The sequence below is a fragment of the Marmota monax genome, unplaced genomic scaffold (genome assembly GCF_021218885.2).
Source record: "Marmota monax isolate L192 unplaced genomic scaffold, Marmota_monax_Labrador192_F-V1.1 WCK01_AAM20220418_F8-fsc00041, whole genome shotgun sequence".
NCBI lineage: Eukaryota > Metazoa > Chordata > Mammalia > Rodentia > Sciuridae > Marmota > Marmota monax.
In genome coordinates, this window is record NW_026695238.1 from 4075421 (window position 1) to 4101163 (window position 25743).

Consider the following 25743-nt stretch of genomic DNA (forward strand, 5'->3'; position numbering starts at 1 on the left):
GGGTGGAGGAAGAGGGGCTTAAATGCACGGTGCATGTCTGGTGTCTGTCATGCCACCCTGGACACCTCATGCTTCTGTCTCTCCCCACCCCGCCCTGTTTTACAATCTTTTATAAATGTGCCAAACTGCATGGCCTCTGCCAGGAGTGGTGGTCTTCAGTGGCTGGCACTTCTGTGGGCCAAGCTGGAAGCACTGAAGCCTTGGGCCCTGTGCCCCTTCCTACAGGGGCTGCAGGCAAGGTCTGTCCTCCTATGGCACACAGAGAGGCAAGAAAATGAGCTACAGCACTTTTATTGTTTCCCGACACCTCTGGTTCCCATCACCCCACCCAGCCCTGTGTAAGGGCACATGCTTTCCAAGCTGTCCGAGGGCACCTGCCTTGCCTGGTTGGGTCCTGCTAGTCACCTGCAGAGGAATGACACCACGTGGGGCTGAGGGAGAAGAGGCCGCCTTCCTCCTCCCTGGCAGAGCCTGGGCACCCACCCAGGGACAGCTGGACCCTCAGCCTGTGCCCCACCCTTTCACAGCCTCTGTCAAGGTTCTCATGGGGGCAGGGAGGTGGGGTCATTGAGGGTGGAGCAGAGCAGGGCATGTACAAGGAATGCAGGAATTTGGGTTAGACTGGCAAGGCATCTCCTACGTAGCAGAGGAGGAAATGAAGCTAGCTTGGGAGCCCTCTGTTGATGTTGAACTTGCTTAGAGAGGCAAAAGCCGGCCCAGTAGAGAGCAGGAAGGGTGAGGTCAGTACAGCTTTTGGTGGGTAAGTGGGAAAAGAGAGGAACTGGTAAAAAATGGGGTGTTCAGGAGAGCTAAAGAGGGTCCAGAGGCAGGAGGGGGTAAAGAGAAGCCTGACAGAGGAGGGGTAGGAAGCTGGGGACACCGGCTCTGAACCAAGCCGCTCTTGTTAAGGAATCAGGGCTTCCTCCCCTCAGTCCTGGGTGTGATCTATCGCACCCCTCCCCCACCCCCAGATCCAACACACCCCTGCTAAGAACCTTTCCCAAGTCCTGGAAAGCCTTTCATAGGGTGTCTCAGCCTAGCAGCTCCAAAGCGCCCCCTCTTGCCTGGCCTGCCGGCCTGGTCCAAAGGCTTGCCCCTCTGACCTCTGCCCAGTGGGCTTTACTCACCCTCTACCAGCAGGCATGTGTTGGCACTGTCCTGGCCGGCCTGGCAGCAGTAAGTGCCCTGGTCCTCAGGTCTCACGTCATGGATGACCAGGCTGTGGGTGGGGCCGTGGCTGCGCATCTCATACTTGTCTCCTGGGCACAGCTCGACCCCCTCCCGCAACCAGCACACGTGGCCCCTGGAGCGGGACACGGTCACCTCCAGCACAGCCCGGCGGCCGGCAAGAACAGTCTTCTCGCGAGGGGGGCGGCGGCATATCTGGAGAGGCAATGCTGGGAGCGGGTGGCGGGGCGGGCAGGAGCTTAAGTTAATAGAAACACCCATCCCTCCCGTGGCCTCCACTCCAGGCATCAGCCCTTCGTGCCACAGTCCATTCCTCTGCATCCCCAGTCCACAGTCTCTTCTACCCCAGGAAACGCGTTGCCCTCGGTGATCCGCCCCAAGAGCGCCCTCGAAGAGAGAGGGGAGGCAGTGTTACTGGGACCAGCCGCCAGTCCCTCAGTCCCAGAGCGGAGGTGATGCCCCCTTCCCTGTCGCCCCGCCTCAGTAGCTTACCCTCCACCTCCAGTAGAGCCAAGGACTGGGCGGGTCCCGCCTGGAAGCGGACTTCACCCGCGTCCTCGACTCGCAGCTCGCTCAGCACCAGAATGTGTTTCTTCCCTGGGGGTGATGGGGGGAGCTAGCAAGGCCGGATCCGCCTCTGGGGAGGGTCCAGGGGCGAGGGTGGGGATAGAGAAGGCCCGGGGTGGGTTAGGACTAGGAAGGTGTTCCTTGGGAAGCGGAGCGAACCGGACTCAGAGCTGGGGGCGGAGAAAAGTCCTGGAGAGCCGGTTTGTCGGGCGGGGCGGGGCCTATTCGAGCTAGAGGCGGAGCTTATCGTGGTGGGCCGGGTCTGTCTAACCTGGGGCGGGGCAGCAGGTCAGAGAGGGTAGAAAGGCGGACAGACCTTCCTGTCGGATGCGGACGCGGCCTTCGGGTTTTAGCGGGCGGCCTCCGAGCTCCCAGCGCCCGGTGGTCTCGGTCTCTGACACCGTACACTCGAACGTGGCGCCGTCGCCTTCGCGGGCGCGCACGGACTGGAGCTCGGAAAGCACCGACACTGTGCGCTCTGGGGCAGAGCGGGGGCGGGAGGAGGGGTTGAGTGGAGGGGGAGGTCCCCGGCCACACCCACGCCACGCCCCCTCTGAGGTCCCCCGGGGTCGGCCCTGGGGAAACAACCGTCAGCGGTCCCAGTGCCCGCCGAGCGCCCAGCCACCGCTCCGCCCTGTACACACCGCGCACGGTCAGACGAACCGGCCCGGCCTGGGCCGTCCCCACCACACAGCTGTAGGTCCCGGCGTCCGAGGAACTGCAGCGCCGCAGCTGGAGAAGGCGGCGCGTCCCGAGGGCCTGGAGCCGGAGCCGGGGGCTGGGAGTGAGCGCGCGCCCGTCCTAGGGGCGGAGGTGCAGAGTCGGGCCGAGCTCACCTGGGGACTGGAAGCCGAGGCTCTGGAGGGCGGCGCCCTCTGTCGTTGCCAAGTAGTCTGGAGGCGAGTTTACTTGTGCCTCGAGTTCCCAAGCTAGTGTCGGGCTTCGCCAAGAGCCTCTTTGAAAGGTGTAACCCTTTAGAGACATTAGGCCCAGAAGGGGCACCACAGGTTCAGGAAACCAGATCACATGGGGAATGTGCGGGGATTCTAGAATTAGGTAAATCTGGATTCCATTATGGCTCTAGCCCTTTTGTCTGCCTTTGGGCAAGTAAATTCATCTCCTTAGCTCAGTTTCTCCCTAGGCAACAAACACTGGAAAAAAGGTCTACCCCCGAGGTTTTAAAAAGTAAAGGTTTTGAAGACTAAAGGCCTCAATGTAATATCAATCTTAGTGCAGTGCCAGGCACACTCAGTCGGTATTAGTTCTTTCTGTTATCGTTAATGTGGTTATGCAGACAAGGTTTGCGCTTGGGCTGGGCTCTGACCTTCTCCCAGGTAACATCAGCCAAGGCCTGGGAAAGCTCGCACTCGAATGTAGCTGTGTCTCCCTCAGTCACCTCTAGGTCCTGTGGCCCCTGCACAATGGTCACTGGGACCTCTGAGTGGGAAAGGGAGGACAGTGCACAGGGAACATGGGTAAGGGCAAGATGACCCAGATTCCAGGGACAAAGAGGACACATGTGGGCATAAGGGGTCAGTGTCCAGTACAAGGTGATGAGTGAAGGCCACTGAGTGAGTGGGGGACATGCAATGCAGGTGGTTTAAGGGGGATGCTGGTCATTGGGGGCACAGCAGAGTGATAGGGTCAATGAGTGAGAGTCACTAGCTGGAAGACACAATTTAAGGTGGTCAGTAGGGGACATGGCTGGAAGATAGAGGGGATTGGAGGAGACTGGAACAGAGGTGTCCATGAATTCACCAATAGACAGGCATGGTTAGTGGGGGAGTCCATGCTTGGCTGGGTTGGACAGCAGCAGACACTGGGCAGTGGAGGACCCTAGAGTAATCTAAGTGTGGTCAGTGGGGAACACATTGGGCTGGAAGCAAAAAATGGGGGCATTCCAGCAAGATTGCTAGTGGAATCACCCTTAGGTACAGTCAGCAGATGAGAGGAATTGAGTGGCCACAGGCAGAAGGGCCTCAGGAGACAGGTGTGATCAGTGGGGCTATTTTCAGGCAGGCAGACAACAGGGACCACACTGGCACGGCCATGCTCAAGGTGGGGAGCTCAGCTCACTGGCTGGGGCAGTGGGGCCACACGGGAATGGAAGGGGCAGAGGAGTCACACTGTACAAGGTAGGTCAGTGAGGGCCACACGGGGACAGGCAGGGTCAGTGGAGGCCACACAAGTAGTAAGTAGGATCAGGGGTCACACACAGGCGATCAGCCGCACCTCTCACAGTGAGTCTGGCAGCACAGCGCAGGGAATCCGCCGTGAAGGAGACACAGCCCGAGTCTGCCAGGCCCAGGCCACTGAGTGCCAGACGGTGAGTGTGGCCCTCCGCGTGAATGTGGCACTTGGGCCCTGGCTGCAGCCGGACTCCACCCCGGGCCCACTCCCCAGTCACACCCTCCTGGGAGAGCCGCAGCTGGAAGGTGGCGCTGCCCCCCTCGCTGACTGTCACATCTTCCAGAGGCTGCAGGACTCTCAGCTGCCGCGCTGGTGTGGGGAGATGGGGATGGGGAGGACGCCAGCTCCAGCTCTGGGCAGGAGCCACAGAGGCTCACTCACCCCTTGGCTCTAACCACAGTCTCCAGCACCTAATCTGCGGCTCTGGCTACAGACTCAAGAATGGGGATGGGGGCAAGAAGGGAGCACAACTGGCTGGACTTGGGTTTAGGAAAGGAGGACACCGGAATCTGGTGAGGTGTGGTTAAGAAGGTTGAGGAGTCTGGGTGAGGAATGCTGTGATACTAGAAAGAGCAGGAGATTTGAAGTCAGATCCACTGGGACTGGAACCTAGCTCTGCCAGGTTTGTGTACTGTGTGGTCTCAGGCAAACTGCTTGACTTCTCTGGGCCCCAGTTTCTCCAATTGTACAAGATGAATAACATTGAAACATGAATTTATTGTGATGATTGAATTAGAAGAGAACATTATCACCAACAATAACCATTCACTAAGCTCTGGGTGAGCATTTCTTATGTTATCTCAGTTAATGTTCTTAAAGACCCTAAAGGTAGAGTTCAGCCCCCCTTTTCAGGAGATTTGGCTCAGAGAAATTAAGTAACTTGAGTGAAGTCACACAGCTAATAGAGCTCCAGCTGGGGTTAAGGAGTGGAAAGTGCTATTTGTCAGCCACCCCAGGTTCTTAAATGGGCATGTATGTCCCTGGGGCATGTGACTAAGTTAAACACAGAGAATCTTTTCGAAATATAATATTTATGTGTATAGCAAAGCCACCTTGGGTATATGAAATGGAATGCAAAAGCCATATGGGCTTCTGAGGTAAATAGAAAACATTAGAAAAAAGAAGTTTTGCTTTGGGCAAGCTGCTTCAGTTTGCACCCCTGGACTAGGATGGCCAGGGCCGACTTTCCTCAGCGGCAAGGGGCACTTTGGTGGGGGTCTCAGGGGCTCTAGGACGGCCAGCAGAGGCAGCGTCATGGGGTGGGTGATGGTTAGGAGAGGACGGGGCACTCACGCCTCACACTGAGCCTGGCCAGGGTGCGATCGTGGTGGCTCTCGCAGCCGTAGGTGCCCTGATCGGCGAGCGCGACGCCATGGATGAAGAGGCGGTGGACGTGGCCGTCCTGGGCCAGGGCCAGGCGGGAGTCGAGCGGGAGGGGCTCCCCGCCTCGCAGCCAGCGAACGGCCCCCGCGGCGCCCACCCGGCCGGTCTCCACCTCCAGGCACACGTCCTGGCCTTCCTCGGCGCGCACGTCCTGCAGCCGCCGCAGGAACAGCAGCTCCGTCTCTGTGGGGCAGAAGAGGGGCAGCCATGGAGCAGCTGGGGCCTCGCTGGGTCCCTCCCCAGGCAGGAGCAGCAGGCTGCTGGGGCCAGGGCAGGGAGACACAAACCTCGGACATGCAGCCGGGCACTTGTGACGGTGCTCCCTGCCCGGGCGGTCACTGTCCCCGAGTCCTCGAGCCTGCAGCCTCGCACAGTCAGGGAGTGGCTTGAGCCGCTCCGGGCTATCTCCAGCTGGGGCCCTGGAGTGACGACGGCCCCATTGCGTAGCCAGGTGACTTCTGCATCTGGTGGTGAGACTTCGCACTGGAACGTGGCATCGTCGCCCTCGTGGACCGTTAATGGCGTCAGCTCAGAGAGAAGCTTCACTGGAGGTGGCTCTGGAGGGCGGTGGGGCAGTGAGCTGGCTGGGTTTTCCCCTCCTCTCCTTTCACCCCTGCCTCCCCTCCCCACTATTTAGCACATCTTTGCTGAGGACCTATTGTGTTGGTCAGGGTTGGCCCAAAGGGCAGGTGTCAGCTCCCTGCCACTCACTCCTTTTAGCCAGGTCCTCTCAATCCCAGCCTGGTGCCTGCCCCCACTCTATAGTAATAATAAATCATCTACCATGGATCGTACTTATAGCATTAACTGTCACAGCAACCCTAGAGGACAAGAACTTCCCCTAGTTGAAGAGCTGGGGCTCAGAGAGGTTGAGCTACTTGGCTCAACACAATGGGGGAGCAGAGGTGGGTTGACTCCAGAGCTGCTGCTCTCGGCCACCAGGGAGCCTTGTGTCCTCTCCAAGTTAAAGGTCACGCACACACTGGTGGGCGCCAGAGGCTTCGAGATAGGGTGGGACATGAAAAGGGTCCAAAATAACAAGAAGTGGTCCTTGGGTTGCCAGGGCCAAAGAGCGTGAGGGGTACACTGTTACCTTCTACGCTGACGAGGAAGATGCGGCTGTCCTGGGGTGCGTCGCACAGGTATTCCCCAGCGTCCCCGCTCCGTGCCCCCCGCACCCGCAGCACCTGCCTGGCCCCGGCCTGCTCCAGCTGTACCCGCCCCTGGCTCGCCAGGCGCTCCCCGTCCTTGTACCAACGTGCAGGGCCCCCCGGCCCGGAGAGGTGCACCACCAGCTCCAGGTCCCCGCCTGGGGTGCTTCGAACCCTCGTCTGGGCCGCCTCAGGGGTCACCACCCGCACAGGGGGCTCTGTGGGGTCAGAGCTGGGGGTCACCGGGAAGGAGAGGCTCTAGGGCAGTAAGAAGGGGAGAGGGAGGCATGATGGGAAAGGAGCGATGGGTGGGCACAGGGTAGACGAGGGGTGCTAGCAGAGCAGGAGGCCCATGCGTTTTGGGGTGCTTGCTACTCAGGTTTTTTGCCCACGTTCCACTCACCAGCCACCTGGACGGTGAAGCTGAGGCTTGGGGCCTCTGGGGCAGTCCCGGTCTGGCAGGTGTAGAGACCTGCATGGGTTAGGTCTGCAGCCCGGATGCAGAGGACACGGCGGGGACCCTCGGCTTGGAGCTCTAGGCCCTGGCCCTCCCGCACAGGCCTCCCGTTGTGGCTCCAGAACACAGGGGCGCTAGCCCGGGACAGCTCGCAACTCAGCAGCACTGGCTCCCCAGGGGCCACACAGAGTGGGCTGGGGGCTGCCTCCGGAGCAAGGAACTGCACAGGAGACTCTGCACAAAGAGAGGAGCGGATGAGCCCCTGTCCGCCTCTCCTCCCTGCCCCAGGATGGCTGGGAGCACCCACCAGCGAGGCTGACGTTGAAGGTGACGGCCTCATCTCGGGTCTCACACACATACTCCCCGGCATCCTCAGGCTGGGCATGGGGCAGGGTGAGGGTGCGGGCAGGCCCCTCAGCACCGAGCTTCAGGGCATCTGAGGCTTCCACCTCCAGGCCGTCCTTGTACCAGCGCACCTGGGACCCCGCAGGGGCCACCTCACAGCGTAGCTCCACACGCCCTGGAGCTCCAAACTGCAGATCCAGAGAACGGGCTGCTGGGTGCACGATCCTCTCTGGTGGGGCTGGTGCGTGAGCAGAGGTAGGGGCATGGGGCTCAGCCAGTGGGCCTCTCCCTGCCTTGCCCACCAGAAAATAAGCCCTCTCCACTTGCAGCACAACCCAGGGGGCACTTACTGTGTGCCAGACACTGTGCCTGAGCACCTGCAGCTCATTCCTTAGCTACTCTGGACCACTGCACTGTATAGATGAGGATCTGAGGTCTCCATAGAGGAAAGTGACTTGTCCAGTGTCCCACAGACAGAAGATGTAGATGGATCCACACCCAGAACCAACCTCAACATACCCCCTCCTTCTTCCCCCCTCACTTCCCTCTCCTTCCCCTACTTCTCCTCTGGTGCATTTAGCACCACCTGTCTGTGTGCCCTCACTAGAATGTAAGATAGGAGGTTTTGTCTCATTGGTTCAGCACCTAGAACAGTGCCAAGCACATAGTATTCATTCAGTAAATATTTATTGACTGACTGAATGAATGAATGGTTCTAACTGCTGGGATTCCTTCCACCACACCTGCGGTCCCTGTCTCAACTTGACTTTGGAGAGCAGGGCTCTGAGAATGAGGAGGCTGGGGAGTCCCTAAGATACAAGAATTCAGGATAGTTGAGTGTATCTATCCCTTAGTTCCTACTGCTCTGGGTGCCCCAGAATCTGCTCACCTGTGACAGTGACAGTGAAGAAGGCTGAGTCATCTCCAACATCGCACACAAACTCGCCTCCGTCCGCAGGCTGGGCAGCGGGCAGCACCAGGCGGCGGTAGCGGCCATCACTCTCCAGAACCAAGGCCTCGCTCTCCTCCACCTCCAGGCCATCCTTGTACCAGCGCACTGGGGCGTCCTCTCGAGACAGCTCACACATCAGCACCACACACTCCAAGCTCACGGCGATCAAGGTCACCTCATCCCGAGGGTATATGATCCTCACGGGGGGTTCTGCAAAGGGGGGCAACCACAGGCTGTCGGCCTCCCTGGAGGTATCTGGCAGCATGAAGCCCTCTTGCCCATATGATAATAAGAATAATGAGTAGAATAATAACAACAATAGGTCCAGGATCTGCTCTTGTAATCTCTGGCACCAGAGAAGTTCTAGAATTCATAAGGATTTGGATTTTAGAAATGGTGCATTTCTCATATACCACATATCCTCAGCCTCCGCTGGGCGCCTCTCCCCATAACCAACCACATCAACATTTCTGCAATGTAACATGTATTCACCTTCAGTAGGATATATGAAAAGATATATTCATATCTTATAGATGCAAGTATACAAATACACTTACTCTAATGGATAATTAAAGAGTAAAAATGGATTCACAGCAATTAAATTCAGGATTCACTGAAATGAGTTTGCATACCAAACTTACAGAAAGCCTTTAGTTTTTAAGAGTTTTTTTTTTTTTATTTTTTTAGAATTTTGAATAAGAGGTGGTGGATCTGAAATAGCAAACACTTTTATACTACCTCCTAAGATTCCAGGAACAGTCCTTAGCACATTACACTTTAAACTTCACAGCATGAGGTTTCCATTTCCCAGATGAGGGAACAAAGGTGCAGAGTGATAAAGCAATTTTCTTAAACTCATAGCTGGCTACCGGTACTCAAAGGCACACACTACAGTGTGTTCAAGGGAGGCACACACTCTGCAGGCAGCTATGGGGATTCCACACCTGGGCTTGAAGGAATTAAGTAACACTTTTTGCATTTGTGCATGAGAGTTGCCAACACCTAAGAGTTCTCAGGGTTGCTACGTGCTAATCCTGAGAGCTCATCTCCAAGTGCTGGTGACTCCTCCACTGAAAGGAAGCCATTTCACTATTGGAAGTGACCAGTGCAATGAGCCGAAGCCTATCCACACCCCTTAGCGCCCTTGTTCCCTCAGGATCTTCAAGTCGGCATAAGATTTTAGTGCCTTTCGCCCCCTTGTGGCAGGGGTGGGGAACTGCTAGCTTCCGGGCCTGGGTTTATTTTACGCGTGGTGTGCGCATGGGCAGTCGTACCCAAAGCGCGGACCAGCCCTCGGCCTCCGTAGGGACTGCTGGCTCGAGCTCAGGCAACCCACCTTCCTACGTGGGCTTGCTTACAGAGACTGGAGGATGCAGGCTGGTTGTCCGGGGCCCATGGAGGCCAGTAGATAGCAGAGGATGGCTGCCTGTGGGGTGCAGGACGTGATGGGGGCAGTAGTTGTAAGGGCGGGGTGCAGTAATGAGACCTGAACAGCTCTGGGACTTGAGCTTGGTGTGCGACTTGATTCACTCTGGCCTAGAGCTGAGGTGGTGTTTGTGTGAATAGCCGGGTTTTTTGTGGGAAGCCCAAGTGCAGGCTGAAATTAGGGTGGCTGTGGCCATTATATTTGGCCAGGGCCGGGGAAAGGAGAGAGTGAAAGTGAATGGACATAGGCTAGAATGCGTGCACAAGGCCTCACTGGCACTTTGGGCTTGGTGTGCCATGCTCAGCTGACTGGGGTGCAGGGAGTGGGGCGCCCTAAGCAGCTCAGCTGGGCTAGGCATGGCTCCTAGGACATGGCCAGGGATAGGGGAGCAGGACAGTACCAGCAGTGGGATGGTCTCTCCAGGGCAGCCATCAGGGTTCTTCTGTCACCTACAGCTTCCTAAACATCGCCACCCTCCACACATGCACACTGGAATTGGCGCTGTGAGCGGCAGCCCAAAGTCTCCTGCATGGAACCAGTATCACTTCCACAGTTATCCTGTGCTTTTCCTGTCTAGATTGTTCTCTGCCCACCCCCATCCCCATTCAACTCTCCTATCAGTTCTAAAGACCTCGCCTGCTGCCCTTACCAGGCGAGCAGCTTGTAGCCTTGGGATTCCTATGGCGACCCTGGGCTACCCGCTCTCTGACATGTCTGGCTTTCCTGCCAGGCTGTGCATGCTGGGAGGGCAGACTGAGTTTTCTAAGAGGTGCTAAATGTTGGGAGCCCAGCCCAGGACTGGCCCTTGTGTGTGGAGTGGCGACTTCCTCCAAGGCCCACCCTGCCTCTCCTCTCTGCTCTCAAGCCCTCTTCCCTCACCGCACTTATCACAAGGTGTCACCGTATGTTTATTTGCGTGTTTATTGGTTTAACACAGGGGTCGCAAACGCAAATGCCCACAAGGGCCAGGAACCTTAGGTCAGGGGCTGAAGCAGTCTGGGGAGAGGCAAAAAGGAATGCAGGGAGAGTGGGCAGAGGAATGGGGGGCCCCCGTACTATGGGGCTATTCAGCACCAGCAGATCGTCGCCAAGGGGGGAAGCGGGACCAGAGCCGCCGGGTCTTCGGCCTTTTCAAGAGGACGCATAACTCCGGATTGTTATTTGAACTGTCCTGACTCTGGTAAGACTCTGCAGGCCAAACAAAACACATCTGTGGGCTGCCCAGGGTCCCAGGGACTGCCCGTTTGCGACCCCTGGTTAACAGCTGCCTCCCCAGCTAGACTGGCAGCTCCCCAAGGACAGGGACTGTATCTGTGTCACTCACCAATTACTCCTAGCACCTGGCCCAGAGACAGTGCTTAATCAATGAGCTGGTGGAACACAACTAGACCTGGCCTTGCACTGGGGAAGGGCCTGTTCACTGGAATGGGGCATCCTGGGCTCTTCCCTGCAGGGACCCTGGTGCATGCACCCGCGCCCAGGCCTTCTTCCTCCCATGTGCACGCAAGCAACAGGACATTCAGCCATCTCCCCCACGGATCAGGACTGTTCTCTGGTCACTCTGGGGAGTTGGGGTGGACCCACACCTGTGACTGTGACAGTGAAGGAGGCCGATTCGTCATCAATTTCACACAAGTACTCGCCGGAGTCCTCAAGCTGGACAGCAGGTAGCACCAGGCGGCGGACAGTGTCCTCCTTCTGCAGAAGCAGTGCTGGGCTCTCTACCACCTCCTCACCATCCTTGGTCCAGCGCACCTCGGCCCAGGGCCGACACAGCTCACAGGTCAGCACCACGCGCTCCAGGCGCACAGCTGCTACATACACTTTGCCGCTGGGGTACACGATCCATGAGGAGACATCTGGGGAACAGGGACAGCCACCAATGCGCATGAGGGGCTGGGGCTGCTGTGCCTGCTGCCCTCCCTGATCCAAGCCTCTTCCTTATGTTCTGGAAAGTAGACCATGTGTTGAACAAGAAGGACTTTTAGCTGTAAGCAGCTAGAGACATATGGTCCCCCAAAGATAGCTGTCATGATCAGGGGGACAAAAGTGCAGTCACCAAAGCATTCCAGGCTTTGGTGTACAAACTCTGTATTCCTGGGTTGGGACAGGGCTGTATGAAGGGTGGAATGGGGGAGAGGAGGGTCGGGCCTCCAGGTAGAGCTGGGGTCACCTGCAGGGCTCTGAGATCTTTTGACCTTCTTGTTCCTGAGACCCCTGGCCCTGCAGTACAGTTACTGTCCCCAAAGATTCCCCTTGGTGGGGTCTCCAGGACAATGGAGAAGGCAGGGCTTTCCTGGTGACAGGTAGCCAGGACCAATGTGATCGTGACAACACACTTCCAGACTATGGCTAGGCCCTGGTGGAGAACGGGAGGGGGTCTGATCAGCAAGATGCAGGAGTATAACAGCTGCTGCTGCTGCTGGTCCCCCACCTGTGATGGTGACAGTGAAGTAGGCACGCTCCTCTCCAGCAACACACTGAAACTCGCCCCCGTCAGGGGGCTGGGCGGCGGGCAGCACCAGGCGATGATGGGGCCCCTCATTCTCCAGTACCACGAAGTCACTCTCCTCCACCTCCTGCCCATCCTTGTACCAGCGTACAGGGGCGTCCTCTCGGTCCACCTCACAGGTCAGCATGACACACTCAGAGGTTATGGCATGTACAAACACATGCTCTTGGGGGTCCACGATATGCACTGGGGGATCTGGGGTGGGGAAAAGAGATGGATCACACACATACCCACACATAGGAGACAGGAGTCCAAACTGGTCTCATGGCAGGAGGTACTGTCTCTGCATGCAAAGACATTGAGAAGTGCTTAAAGCTACTACATAGGAGTTTCAGGGACAATGATATGGGTTCTTGATAGCATGGCAGGCGAGGCCATGACAAAGATCATGTGGCCCGTGAGAGGTCCTTTGGTCCCCAGAGGATCAGAGGTAGCTGGGTGGGGACATGGAGGGAAAAAAGCATAGAGTTCACACAGTGGTATCCACATTTGTCTAGGCAGGAGGGAGGTCATTGTCACAAGCCACACTGGCTGAGCTTGCTACTTCCTTCACAATAAAGTCCCCAGGAGGGGCAAGAGGAGGAGAGTGGCTTAATTGGTGGGAACTAGCTGCTCCTATGGGTAGTACTATGTTTGATATGGTTGTGTCTTCAAAGTTCCATGTGCAAAAGACTTGGTCCCAGGGTGGCACTTTTGGAGATGCTGTGGACCTATAGGAGGAGGTGCCAAGCAGAAGGTCATTGGGGGCATGCCCTTCAAGGGGCCTGTGGAACCCCAGCCTCTTCCTTTCCTTTGCTTTCTGGCCATGAGGTGAGCAGTTGGCCACTGTCACTAGCACTTCTAGCTGAGGTTCAAAGTAATGGGTCCCTGATCTTGGACTGCAACCTCCACCAACGTGAACCAAAATAAACCTTTTCTCTTTGTAAGTTAATTAAGTTAATAATTATAATTATTTGTTATAGTGACAAAAGGCTAACAGTAGCAAGTTCCCTGTCATGGGGGGCACTCAGGCAGGGGCCACAGGATCTCCTGGCAATGGTGTTGAGAACAGGATTTCCCCTTGGCGGGGAGGATGAGCAGGACGAGTGCTCCCATACTGCCCTCCCTGAGGACCCCAGGCCCAGCCCTGGATGTTCTTGCTCTGGAGAGCCCAGGAGGCCTGGACATGTGCATTTATAATAAGCCTCCAGGGTGCTCCTGAAGCAGTTGGACAATGGATTGTCTGGTGAGAACCACTGGACCAGGCACTCAACACTTCTGTATGATCTGACCACCTGGAGTAGTAAGCAGAGGCTAGTCCTGGGTGTGGTGTATGGTGTTTGCTGGTTACATATGGGGTAAACCACATCACCTCTTTGAGCCTCAGCCCCTTTATGTGAACTGGAATTGTATTACCCCTCATCTAGATGTGAAAAATTGAACCAAACAGTAAATATTTGAAGTCCTACCATGGCACTAGGCTCAGAGTGAGATGCTCAGTAAATGTTACCTCCCATCTTTTTCCTCTTAATTGCATTTGGTTCTTTCCCCTCATCCAGCAAAGGGTATGCGGGGGTCAAGTGTGCTAGAAGGTGATGAGAGGGTAAAGAAGCAAGTGCAGCTGATCTAAAATATGCACCCTGGCCACTAAGCCCTGCTTCTAAGGGAACCCCAAGTGGACAGACCAGGGGGAAAGGCTTGCCCTGCCCCAGAACTGGCCTCAGCTGGAGGAGCCCAGGCCAGTAGGTTTCTGACCTTGGACAGTGACACTGAAGAAGGCTGAGACCCCTTCTGTTCTGCATTCAAACTCGCCGCTGTCTCGGACTTCAGCCTCAGGCAGGATTAGACGGTGTCTGCGCCCATCCATCTTCACCACCAGCGACTCGCTCTCCTCCACTTTCTGCCCATCTTTGTACCAGGTTGCTGGGAAGTCTACTCTCGAGAGCTCACAGGTCAGCACCACCCGCTCCGAGGTCGTGAAGGTCAGTGACACCTTGTCTTGGGGGCTCAGGATGTGCACTGGGCTCTCTGCATGGGGACAAACAGCCACACCCAGTTTCCTCAGCAAGCTGTGCCTCAGATCAGCATCCCTCTCACTGTGCGCATGAACATCCGGGAGGAGAGCTGTCATTTGTGTATTTATTGGGGTTTAAAAATATAAGTTTGAGTTTTTGTGTGGTTATGATTTAAATGGATATGATTTGAATGGGAGACCCAAAGGTTCATGGCAGCTTGGTGGCACTGGGACTTTACAGAGATAGAGCCTATTGAGAGGAAATTAGGTCGCTGGGAGCATCATCCTTGGAAGAGATCAATGTCATTCTCACAGGACCCCAGTTAGGTCTTGCGAGTGGCTTGTTACAAAGCAAGACCATCTATTCACTTGTCATCCTCCACACACTGCCATCTCTTTCCACCTCGCTGCCATTTGGTGACTCAGTCAAGAGGGCTCTCCCCAGAGACTAAGGAGATGACGCTGCCCAATCTTTCTGCCTTCAAACTGGTCAGTGAAACAAAGCTCTTTTCTTTCTAAAGTAGCCAGCATCAGGTTCTATTAGGGCAACAGAAAACCAGCTACCAAAGGCTGATATACTCACTCTTTAGAGCAGTGATTTGAGGATTCCTAGAGAGCCTGCCCCAAAGGCAGACTCTAGAAGTCTTGAGTTTGCAGAGGCCAGGGAGTCTGCATTATCAACCAGCCCTCCAGGTGATTCTGAGGTGCTGGATCCTGGCTGCTGTTCACTTCTCCCCTGCCCTCGGCTTGCTAGCTGGTAGCTGGCCCTCTTGAGGCCCATACTTGGGCACTGCTCATTTCTTGATTGGTCTAACAAACTCCAGTAATGGTGAGAGGGCAAACACTAGAGTGTTCCTTGAATTCTCAGTCACCCTACTCTAACTGTCCTCCTCAGGGATGCCTCATCCTCTCTCCTTCCCTGTCCCAACAGGTGGCATAGGGGGATTCTAGAGCCAGACTACCTGGGTTCATAATCCAACACCACCATTCAGTAGCTCTGTGATGCTGAACAAGTTATTTAACCTCTCTGTGCTTCAGCTGTCTCACTTATAAAATGGGGATGACAAAAGAGACTATCTCATAGGGCTGTTAAGAGGATAGTGTTAATTAATCTCAAGGGATTAGGACTGGCCCTGGCACATAGGGAAACTGCTATGATGGAGCAGGAAGCAGTCAGGAACTAAAGGTCAAGGTCCATGCCTCCCAAATGATATGACAAAAGTGACAGATTTCTGTAAAGCATAAAACACTCCCGAGAATTGGGATGTGATGCTATAGAGAGAATGAGTGCCCCGTATGTTGCACACAGGTTGAAATTGGCCTACTGGCCTCTGACCTCTCCGTATGAGCTTCTTAGCCTGTGAGAAAGTGGAACAGTATTTGCTGTGTTTGGCCAACAGGACTTTTGGTCTTGACCCTGTCTGCCCTCTTGGGGGCCCCGCCAGCACCAACCTTGGATGGTGAGGGCAGCTGAGTCCTGTACACCAGGGCAGCTGAAGCCAACCAGGGCCCCACTGTCCTCGTGCTTGACGGCTTGCAGGATGAGTCTGTGCTGCAGACCCTTCTGTTCCATTCGGTACCTCAGGGCCCCAGGCTCCACCTGGCCCTCTGGCTTGTTAACCTTGAGTTCTTCCCCATTAAGGAACCAGGTCCCCTGGATGATGGTGGACAGATCGAGGGAGAAGACAGCATCTTCCCCATCATATACCTGCACATCCTCCAGACCTGCCACCAGGCGAGCTGTGGGCACTGAGGTAGGACAGAGTGTAGCCATCAGAACCAGAAGGGGACAGAGTGAAGAAACCAGAAAGCAGAGGGCTGGGCTGGCAGTCCCTGAGGACAGGAACTGAGGGCTGGGAGAGGGAGAAGGGGTGATGGGAGGACATGACTTGGGGTACAGCCACTAACAGGCAGGGTCTGGCAGGATGACTCACCAAGGTGAGCAGAACCAGGGAACACGACGTGGGGACTGCGGCCATGTTCGCTAACTGTGCAGACGCGGAAACGGTAGTCACCCTCCGAGGGCACGCAGTCGCCTGGCACCTCCACAGCTCCAGCTTTCTCAATGCTGAAGCACTGGATCCAGTCTTCAGAGCCCACCTCCTGCCGCTCCAGGCGGTAGATAAAGGGGGTCTCAGGAGGTGGCTCAGGAGGCTTCCAGGTCAGTAGGACCGTGTTCTTGTGGCCCTTGAACATCTCAGCCAGCACCGGAGGTCCTGGAGGATTATGCTTGACACCTGAGACAAGGGCAGGGTTTGCACTCAATCTTGCTCAAGCCTCCCACAGCCCTCCGTCTTTGAATATACTTTGCTGACCCCGGCTCTGGTGTCTGGTCACCCTCCCACCCTGGCCTTCCTGGGCAGAGGCCTTCATGTCCTCACATTTGACTCTGAGCAGAGTGGTGGTGCGGGAGTTGCCTAGGCTGAAGGTGACCTCTCCAGCTTCTTCTCGGGTAACCCCTGGAAGGACCAGGGCGTGCATGTGACCAGAACTGCTCTGGCAGGTAGCTGGCAGCTCCTCCCCATCACGGCTCCAGCGCCCCTCGACCCCGGCCTCTCGCGTCTCCACCAGCAGCACGGCGTTCTCTCCCTCCAGCACATCAAGCTTCCGGGGCAGCCTCTTCAGTATGGGCCCTGAGATGTGCACGGCAAGCCATCAGCCCAGGGCTAGGCACCTGCTGGCCATAGCCTCAGCCTCAGCCTCTTCCCACTGGCCAGCTGACCTTTAACTGTGACATTGGCCACTGTGCGCACCCGGCCTCTCATCTCGCACAGGTAGACACCATCATCATCTGCCTTCAGCCTGTGGATGATAAGGCGCCTGACGGTGCCCTCTTCAATCTGTTCATACTTGCGGCAGGGCAGCAGCCGCTGGTCCTCTCGGAACCAGGCTGTGGGAATGCGGGAGTTGGGCACTTTACACTCCAGCACCGCAATCCCATGCTCCCGGCCCTCCACATCCTGCAGGGGCTTCGTGAAGCGGAGGCGGGGCTCTGCGGAGAGGGGAGAGACAAGAGAAGGCTCTGGAGAGAGGCCAGCCCAGGAAGAGGGCTCCTGAACATACGTGAGATCTCGTTCTTTGCTCTTTCCCCAGAGACAGCAGGCACATGGAATCATAAAATCATAAATTATAAGAAGGGAAGTCAAACGATGGCCTTCTCATCTGACCCTGACACTTGCTAGCCACATCACCTTGAGCAAGTCCTGTGACTCAGTTCCCTTACTTGTAAAATGAGAAAAGCAAGGGGAGAAGTTAGATCTCAGGTCAGTGATTTTCAAACTGGTCCCTTAGGCTTCTCAGAGGCACCTCACAAATTCTGCCATGGTCCGAGTCGAATTTCATTATTAAGGTATTCTAACCATTTTCAAAAATATAGTAAAAAGAAAGAAAAGTTAGGAAAGAGAAAAGATAAAAAGACATATGATGCTGGAAAATACCAGCGGGTTAACTTGGGTTGCTGGAGAAGCTGGTTTTTTATGGCACTCTGGGAAGTTCCTCTTGCCTTCCCTCTGGGCTTTTCTTTCTTGATGAAATTCCAATTCAGCACTGGCCTGGCAAGTTCGTGCACATAAAGCTGTACCAGTGAGGCCACTGCTACAAGCCCAGGTGCCACACGCTTGAGTGAGTGCCAGGCAGGGCTCGGAAGAATTTGTCAACATTTTTTTTTCCCAGCAGAAAGTTGAGTAATAACCAGTGAAGGTATAACCCCTCATGTTGTGATGAAATCCTATTACAGAGAACTTTAACTTCCAGTGTGAGCATGGGGCGTGTTTTTGTTTTGTATGAATTTTCTGTTTGTGAATAAGGTAAGCATTTATTAGATATTATTGGTGATTCAAGTTTGAAAAACAAATTTTCTCTCCTTCATCTTCCTCTTTTTTCAAACTTAAAAAAGCAGTTTAATGAAAGAATAGCCAAAAATTATGGGATATTTTTCCTCTCCTGTGAGTGAATAGTTTCTCTACTTGATGTCAGCATCAGGGCCTTCCCCACAGGTTCAGAGACTAGACCCACTATGCGTCCAGCCTCCACTCCAAATGTGTACACTCAATACTGCAGTCCCTTGTTCTCACTGATTAACCTTTTAAGTTTAGACCTAGCCTTATTCGTTTAGACAGATAAAAATGCTCCTTATATCTGTCTTACATATTGGAGTTACAAATGGGAATCCAGTTGAGAAAGGGCTAAGATAGCAAAGGTTGGAAACCACTGGAGAAGAGATCTAGGGTTCTCGCGGTTTGTACATCAACCATTTCTTAGTGCCTTGGAATGGGCTAAGAAACTCCTGAATGTCTTGGAAACCTACTAAATCAAATCTCTGAGGGGTGAGAGGCAGTCAGTCAGGAAACTGGTATTTAAAGTTTCCGCCTGTCGCCCAGACTTGGGCACCAAGGGGAGCACGAGTAAGGAGGACCTCAGAGGGCGATGGAGGCCCCTCCCCAGCCCCAGAACGCTCAGAGGGCGCTACCTTTGACGTGCAGCTGCACAGCGCTGAGCGTTTGGCCAGCAGAGTTCCGTGCCGCGCAGACATAGAGCCCGCGGTCCTTGGCCTGGCAGTAGAGCACCTTGAGCACAAAGCCGCCATCGCGATCGCGGTACATGAGGCGGCGGCGGTCAGGAAGCAGGGGGCGGCCCTCCCAGTGCCATTCGATCTCGGGCTCAGGCTTGCCCATCACGTAGCAGCGGAACTTGGCGTGCTTGCCCTCGTTCACCCAGAAGGTCTTGGGCGCGCACTTGAGAGGCTCCACCACCGGAGCGGGGGCTTCCTCGGGGTCCTCCGGCTGGCTCTCGGGGGGCTGGTGCACCTGGAGCAGCGCGCCGGCCTGCGCGTGGCCGTGCGCGTTGCGGGCGTGGCACACGTAGACGCCCGAGTCTGGCAGACGGGCCGCCAGGATGCGCAGTGCCAGGCTCGTGCCCTGGCCACCCGCGGCGCGGCCGGGCTCCAGCACGAAGTGACTGCTGTCCCACACCTCGTCCAGGGCCATCCCATCCTTCTCCCAGTACAGCGTGGGTTCGGGGAGGCCCCCCACCTGGCACGTCAGCACCACCTCCTCCCCCCGCAGCACCCACTGGGACCGGGGTCCCGTCAGGAACACCGGGGCGCCCTCCCCGGTTCCCGGAGGTGGCAGCGGGTGCTCGGCGGGTTGGGGCTCAGGCTCGGGGGCCGGCGGCTCCAGCACGGTGACCGCGGCTGCCGCGTAGGCCTCTCCCGCCGCGTTACGAGCGCGGCACACGTAGACCCCGGCGTCGGTGGGCAGTGCGCCGCTCAGCAGCAGGCCATGCTCCGCGCCGTCCGCCGGGAAACTCAGGCGCTCCGAGGCCGCCAGCTGCTGCCCGCCTTTCTCCCACACGACAGTGGGCGGCGGCTCCCCCAGGACCACGCACTTGAGCTCGGCCTCCGCGCCACTTACCACCCGCACGGGCCGCGGGAAGCGCAGGAAGCACGGGGGACTTCCTTGATCCCCTGAGCCTGCCTTCATCGCGGTGGCTGCGGATGGCCCGCCGCGGCGCGGGGGAAGGGCGGTCGGCGGTGGCGCCGAGGCCGGGAGAGCAGCGCGAGTCCCGAAGGCTGGAGCGTTGGGGACCCGCGGAGCTCGCCCCAGTCCACCCCTTCCGGCTCGCCTCCTTACCCTCGGCCTGGAGCAGCAGATCTGGCGCGCGGCGGAGACTCCCCGGCCCGCAGTCCAGAGCTTAGGGGGCAGTCCTTCCTGTTTGCCTTTCCAGCGAGGGGCCCCGCAGCCTCCTCTGCCCGCGGCCTGGCTTCCTGCTCTCTTCCCAGCCCCCTCCCACAGCCTGGGCCTCTTTCCTCCCTCCCACCTCCAGCCGCCAGGTCCCCAACTGCCCGCCAGGCTTGGGCCTGAGTGGCAGAGGCGCCTGCAGCTGCCAATCCCAAAAATATTCTCTGATGACACAGCTGGAGGACAAGGGCCCAGACTGGCTCCTCCAGGCTAAGTATAGAGCAGGCTGGACCACCTGCCCCCCGCCCAAGCCCCAGTTCTAGTTGCAGCCCAACCCTTCGCTTAGGCTAGCCCAGCAGTTGCTTGGTTGAAGGGCTCTCAGAGGGGCTAAGGAAGCTGATGCATTCTGTCTTTCTGACAAAAGACACTTTCAGAAACTGGCCAAACCCTGGCCAAGCAGCTCTCAGGCTGCTTCTGTCCCACCTGAGGTCACCTCTGTGCTGGGTGCTGAGACGTGAGACAGTGTTTGTGTGTGTGTGTGTGTGTGAGAGAGAGAGAGAGAGACAGAGAGAGAGATAGAGATAGAGAGAGAGAGAGAGAGAGTGTGTGTGTGTGTGTGTGTGTAGGGGGAAGAAGTGTATGTTTGTATGTGTGGGTCAGGTCACTCCGGGTGAACATCCTCCCCAGCCCCCTCTCCCACATTCTTGGCCCCAGTGGGAGATAAGGCTCAGGGCCACAGACCTCTGCGTCAGAGATAGGAGGTCTCAATGCCATGGGCAGGGGTGACTTGGACTGCAGGGCGTGGGAAGGGCTGGGGAAGAGGGGTGAGAAGGATAGAAGAGGGCAGGTGGTGGGATGGGGAGAGGAGGTTGCAGAGGCCTTGGGCAGACCCTGATAGAGAGGACACAGGGCAGGGTGTGGGTTCCCCGTTGGTAGGGCCAGGTGAGCTATGGTACCTCAGCTGCCCCTGCTGCTGCTCTTGCTATTAGCCCCGCAGGGTGGGCAGGGCTGCCATGGGCTGGAGCTGGACAGGGAACTTGTCCTGGCCAAGGTGAGGGCCCTGTTCTTGGATGCCTTGGGGCCCCCAGCAGTGATGGGGGAAGGTGGGAGTCCTGGAATCAGGCGGCTGCCCAGAAGACACGCTGTGGGGGGCTTCACACGAAGGGGCTCTGAGCCCGAGGCGGAGGATGTCTCCCAGGCCATCCTTTTTCCAGCCACAGGTAACAAGGGTGGGGAACCAGCAAGGTGACTTTGAGAAGCACCTGGGCTTGGGAGGAGGATGACCTGGGTTTGAATCCCAACCCTGCCACTCAGCTGGCTTAGCATCAGTGGATCAATTACTAAAGTCCCCTGAGCCTCTGTCTCCTCAATAATGCCCACTCTTAGGGTTGAGTGAGCTGGTGAGCTTATAGAGTGACTGAAACATGGGAGGCATCTTGAGGCAGAGCTCTCTGGGCTTGGGCTCTTCCTGCTATCTTTTCTCTTAACTCTGCCTCTGCTCCCTGCCCAAGCCTTGTTTCTTCAGCTCCAGGTAGCTGAGACTTGAAGAGAGATATCAGGGAGGCAGGAGGATAGATTAGTTGGGAAGTTAGTCTATCTTCTCTTGAGTTCCTGTCTCACTTCCATTTGTGTTTCCCCTCATTCTACTGACTGAATGAATAAAGCCCTCCTCTGGCCCAACTTTCTCACGGAGGACCCTCTGCCTCCCTGGCTTCAGCCCACCTGCAGCATACTGGAGAAAAGTATGACTTTAGAATCAGGCAGAATTCCAGTATGGCCATTTAGAAGTTGAAAATCACTTCATCTCTCTAAGCCTCAGTTTCTTATCTGAAAAATGGATCCATTTTTATGAATTTATAATGAGAGAAGCTTTGTAATAGTATAGCCCCAACTGCCTGGGGCTGGCCCGTGATTATTTACTATCATCGATGTATGTTGGGGCAAAGATGCCAGCTGCTCTTTCTTGGGAAGGACAGCCCTCTATTCTGTTACATCCCTAGTCCTCCTCCTCTTCTTTTTCTTTCCTTTCTTCCTGTTGTGTGTGTGTGTGTGTGTGTGTGTGTATTAATCTGACTTTTAAAAATGGAATTATTTTTAAAAACTTTTCATATAATGCTTCTGACACTCCCAGAGTTATAAAGAGTAATATAACAAAGTCTAACAATTCTAAATATTGGTGAAGGTAGAGAGTGATAGGGACTTTTCTGTTTTTTTAATATTTATTTTTCAGTTTTCGGTGGACACAACATCTTTATTTTATTTTTATGTGGTGCTGAGGATCGAACCCAGCGCCCCGTGCATGCCAGGCGAATGCGTTACCGCTTGAGCCACACCCCCAGCCTGACTTTTCTTTTCTTTTCTTTTTTTTTTTTTTTTGATACTGGGGATTGAATTCAGGGGCACTTTATCATTGAGTTACATCCCCAGATCCCAGTTCTTTTTATTTTGAGGCAGGGTCTTGTTAAGTTGCTCAGGCTGGCCTCGAACTTGGGATCCTCCTGGATCAGCCCCTTGAACTGCTCGAATTGCATGTGTGTGCCACTGTAACCAGCTAACAGAAACTCTTACACATTGCTCTGTGGAATATTAATTGAAAAACTACCTCAAAGAGAAGTTGGTGATGTTTTGTGTGTGTATGTGTATTTTTTTTTTCTTTTTTGCAGTGCTGGGGATTAAACCCAGGACCTCATGCATGTGAAGCAAGCAGTCTAAAACTGAATTCTATACTCAACCCCTATATTGTATTTTTTTCTTTCTGTCATATAACTCTGTTTAACTGAGGATGATCCACAATGGTCAGGGGGCATACTAGATTGAAATTCTCATATTTTGGTTCTATGCTTAGTCTTTCTTTTCTCTTGCTTTCCAAAACATTTACAAGGTGTGTATGTGTGTGTGTGTATATATAAATAATATATATATATATATGTATATATATATAACCAAGTAATTTTATTCTAATTCTAGTCCTAATGTTGTTTAATATAGTCTAATATTGTTTTCCTTCTTTTTCTTAAATATCTCTTTAGTTGTCAATGGACCTTTATTTTATTAATTTTTATGTGGTGCTGAGAATCGAACCCAGTGCCTCACACATGCTAGGCAAGCTCTCTGCCACTGAGCCACAACCCCAGCCCTCTTCTTTTTTTTTTTTTAACTTATTTTTTTAATATTGGGGATTGAGCCCAGGGGCCCTTTACCACTGAGCTACATATGTACTCCAGCTCTTTTTATTATATATATATATATATATATATATATATATATATATATATATATATATTTTTGTTGTTGTTGTTGTTGTTGTTTTGAGGCTGGCTTCAAAGGGGCAATCTTCTTGCCTTAGTCTCCTGAGTTGCTGGTTTTACAGGAGTGTGCCCCTGTATCAGCCCTGTTTTACATTTTTAAAATGCTTTAATAATTAAGTGAAAAAATGGGGAGCCTATTTCAGTTCTCCCAAGACTTGGGAGAAGCCCTAGGTCTGAGAGGGCCCTCAGCAGAGTGTATGGCATAACATTACCACTGGTGAATGGCGGCCACATCTCTCCTGATGAGGCAAGGGGAGAAGGGTTCCAGGTCTTGCTGATCAGGGCTGCCCTCTCTCTTTTCTACTGTCCCTTGCAGGTGCCGGCTGTGAGGACCAGCCAGCTGTTGGAGGGCTGGTCCAAGAGGCTGAGGAAGGTGTCTTCACATATGTGTTCCGGCCATCCCACCACACACGCAGCCGACAGGTGACTTCGGCCCAGCTGTGGTTCCATACGGGGTTAGACAAGAAGGGCACAGTGGTCTCCAATAGCTCTGGGCCCCTGCTAAGCCTGCTGGTGCTATCGTCTGGGGGACCCATGGCTGTGCCCATGTCCCTGGGCCAGGCACCCCCTCGCTGGGCTGTACTGCATCTGGACACCTCTGCTCTCCCTCTGCTGACTCACCCTGTCCTGGTGTTACTGCTGCGATGTCCTCTCTGTTCCTGCTCAGCCCGGCCAGAGACCACACCTTTCCTGGTGGCCCATACTCGGGCCAGACCACCTAGCGGAGGGGAGAGAGCTCGGCGCTCCACTCCCCCAATGCCCTGGCCTTGGTCTCCTGCGGCTCTGCGCCTGTTGCAGAGGCCTCCAGAGGAACCTGCTGCCCACGCCTACTGCCACAGAGCTGCACTCAACATCTCCTTCCAGGAGCTAGGCTGGGACCGGTGGATCGTGCACCCTCCCAGCTTCATCTTTCACTACTGTCATGGTGGCTGTGGACTGCCCACTCCGCCAGACCTCCCCCTGCCAGTCCCCGGGGTTCCCCCTACCCCTGTCCAGCCCCTTTCTTTGGTGCCAGGGGCCCAGCCTTGCTGCGCTGCCCTCCCGGGAACCATGAGGCCCCTGCACGTCCGTACCACCTCAGATGGAGGTTATTCTTTCAAGTATGAGACAGTACCCAACCTTCTCACACAACACTGTGCTTGTATCTAAGGAGTTCTGCTTCCTTAGCCCGAAGCTGGTGACCAAACCCTTACCACTGTCAGCTGGGAGGAAGGGCAGAGTGCAGAAAATAAATGGTTCCCCCTTACTCCTTTCTTCTACTTCTCTGCCAGAGGGATCCCTCCCCATTCCCCCCACCATGGACAACATGTGATAATAAAGAACAGTGCATATGACTTGGCATGCAGTCTCAGGCTTCTCTGAATTGATGTAGGGTAGGTTTGGGCCCCAACAGCATGGGATTGTGGGATTTCAAGTCACTTAGCCATACTTGACCTCACAGATCTGGGATCTAAGAGCTGCAACTGAGTGTGTTTCTGTTGGGAAGTTCAAAGGTGTCCCAAGCTCCTTGGAAGCCACTCTGGAGGCAGAATTGGCCCTCTTGCAAGCTGACATGTCAATCAGGCTGCCTGCCCTGCCACACCTAAAAGAAACTGCTATACTCAGTATCTCTATCCACTGTGGCCATAAGACCCCTCCCCTGCCATTCTCTGCCCTTGTTGAGGATGCCCTGCTCAAGGTCAGGGGATTCAGAACCTGGTCTTTGGAATCTCATGGAGAAAACTGTTCATAGTCAGTCAGATCTTGGGATCTCTTGGGAGGTTGGGTGGAAAGAAAGGGACAGATGTATGAGCTGGTGGTGTCAGAAAGAAGTTTAAAAGGGCAGAGAGATGGTGTCATGTTGAAGTCAGATCACCAGAATGAAGACCCGAGAATTTCATTTTGCTGAAGTTCCTGGAATTTTTTTTTTATTGTTGGTTGTTCAAAACATTACATAGAAAAAAAAACAACAACAACAAAAAACATTACATAGTTCTTGACATATCATATTTCACACTTTGATTCAAGTGGGTTTTGAACTCCCATTTTTACCCCTTATACAGATTGCAGAATCACATCGGTTACACACCCACTGATTTATATATTGCCATACTAGTGTCTGTTGTATTCTGCTGCCTTTCCTATCCTCTACTATCTCCCCTCCCCTCCCCTCCCCTCTTCTCTCTCTACCCCATCTACTGTAATTCATTTCTCCCCCTTGTTTTTTTCCCCTTTCCCCTCACTTCCTCTTGTATGTAATTTTGTATAACCCTGAGGGTCTCCTTCCATTTCCCTTCTCTCTCCCTTTCCCTCCCACCAAGTTCCTGGAATTTGAATCTTTCCCTGTCTCCTGAGGCCTCGCTGAACTGGGGTTCTGGCTCTTGAAATCTTTGGCTCCCTTGATGCCCCTCATATACCTTGAGGTAACTCCTTAACTCACCACTTAACACCAGAAAGACAGAGACCACCACGGGGGGGGGGGGGGGGGAATGTGTACCCATGAGAGGGCAGGGCATAGTGCCAAAGGTCCTTTCCTTTCCTTTTCCCGGTTTGTTTCCTATTGTCCATCTTCCTCTAGAATTGGGCATAGGGACACCCCCTTCTCTGGCCTTTC

General features: G+C 54.8%; 2 protein-coding genes across 5 annotated transcripts; one reads left to right on the forward strand and one right to left on the reverse strand.

Annotated features, from left to right (window-relative positions):
- Positions 1 to 275: 275 nt before the first annotated feature.
- Obsl1 (obscurin like cytoskeletal adaptor 1) lies at positions 276 to 19788 on the reverse strand. Of its 4 annotated transcripts, XM_046439538.1 has the most exons (21): positions 18633 to 19788; positions 16887 to 17156; positions 16546 to 16797; positions 16099 to 16401; positions 15617 to 15913; positions 13906 to 14178; positions 12094 to 12366; positions 11246 to 11518; positions 8171 to 8443; positions 7244 to 7519; positions 6883 to 7170; positions 6422 to 6697; positions 5616 to 5885; positions 5239 to 5511; positions 3988 to 4254; positions 3080 to 3192; positions 2400 to 2556; positions 2072 to 2233; positions 1681 to 1785; positions 1128 to 1397; positions 276 to 405 (listed from the first exon to the last, which is right to left on the reverse strand). In XM_046439538.1, the coding sequence occupies exons 1-21, from the start codon at positions 19642 to 19644 to the stop codon at positions 398 to 400; spliced, it is 5691 nt and encodes a 1896-aa protein (XP_046295494.1). In that variant the 5' UTR covers positions 19645 to 19788; the 3' UTR covers positions 276 to 397. The 4 variants fall into 4 exon arrangements, with proteins under 4 accessions (XP_046295494.1, XP_046295497.1, XP_046295495.1 ...); XM_046439541.1 differs by lacking the exon at positions 6422 to 6697; XM_046439539.2 differs by lacking the exons at positions 276 to 405; positions 1128 to 1397 and adding an exon at positions 1440 to 1575.
- Positions 19769 to 24489, forward strand: Inha (inhibin subunit alpha). The gene is made up of 2 exons (XM_046439549.2): positions 19769 to 21062; positions 23467 to 24489. The coding sequence occupies exons 1-2, from the start codon at positions 20792 to 20794 to the stop codon at positions 24297 to 24299; spliced, it is 1104 nt and encodes a 367-aa protein (XP_046295505.1). The 5' UTR covers positions 19769 to 20791; the 3' UTR covers positions 24300 to 24489.
- Positions 24490 to 25743: the final 1254 nt, after the last annotated feature.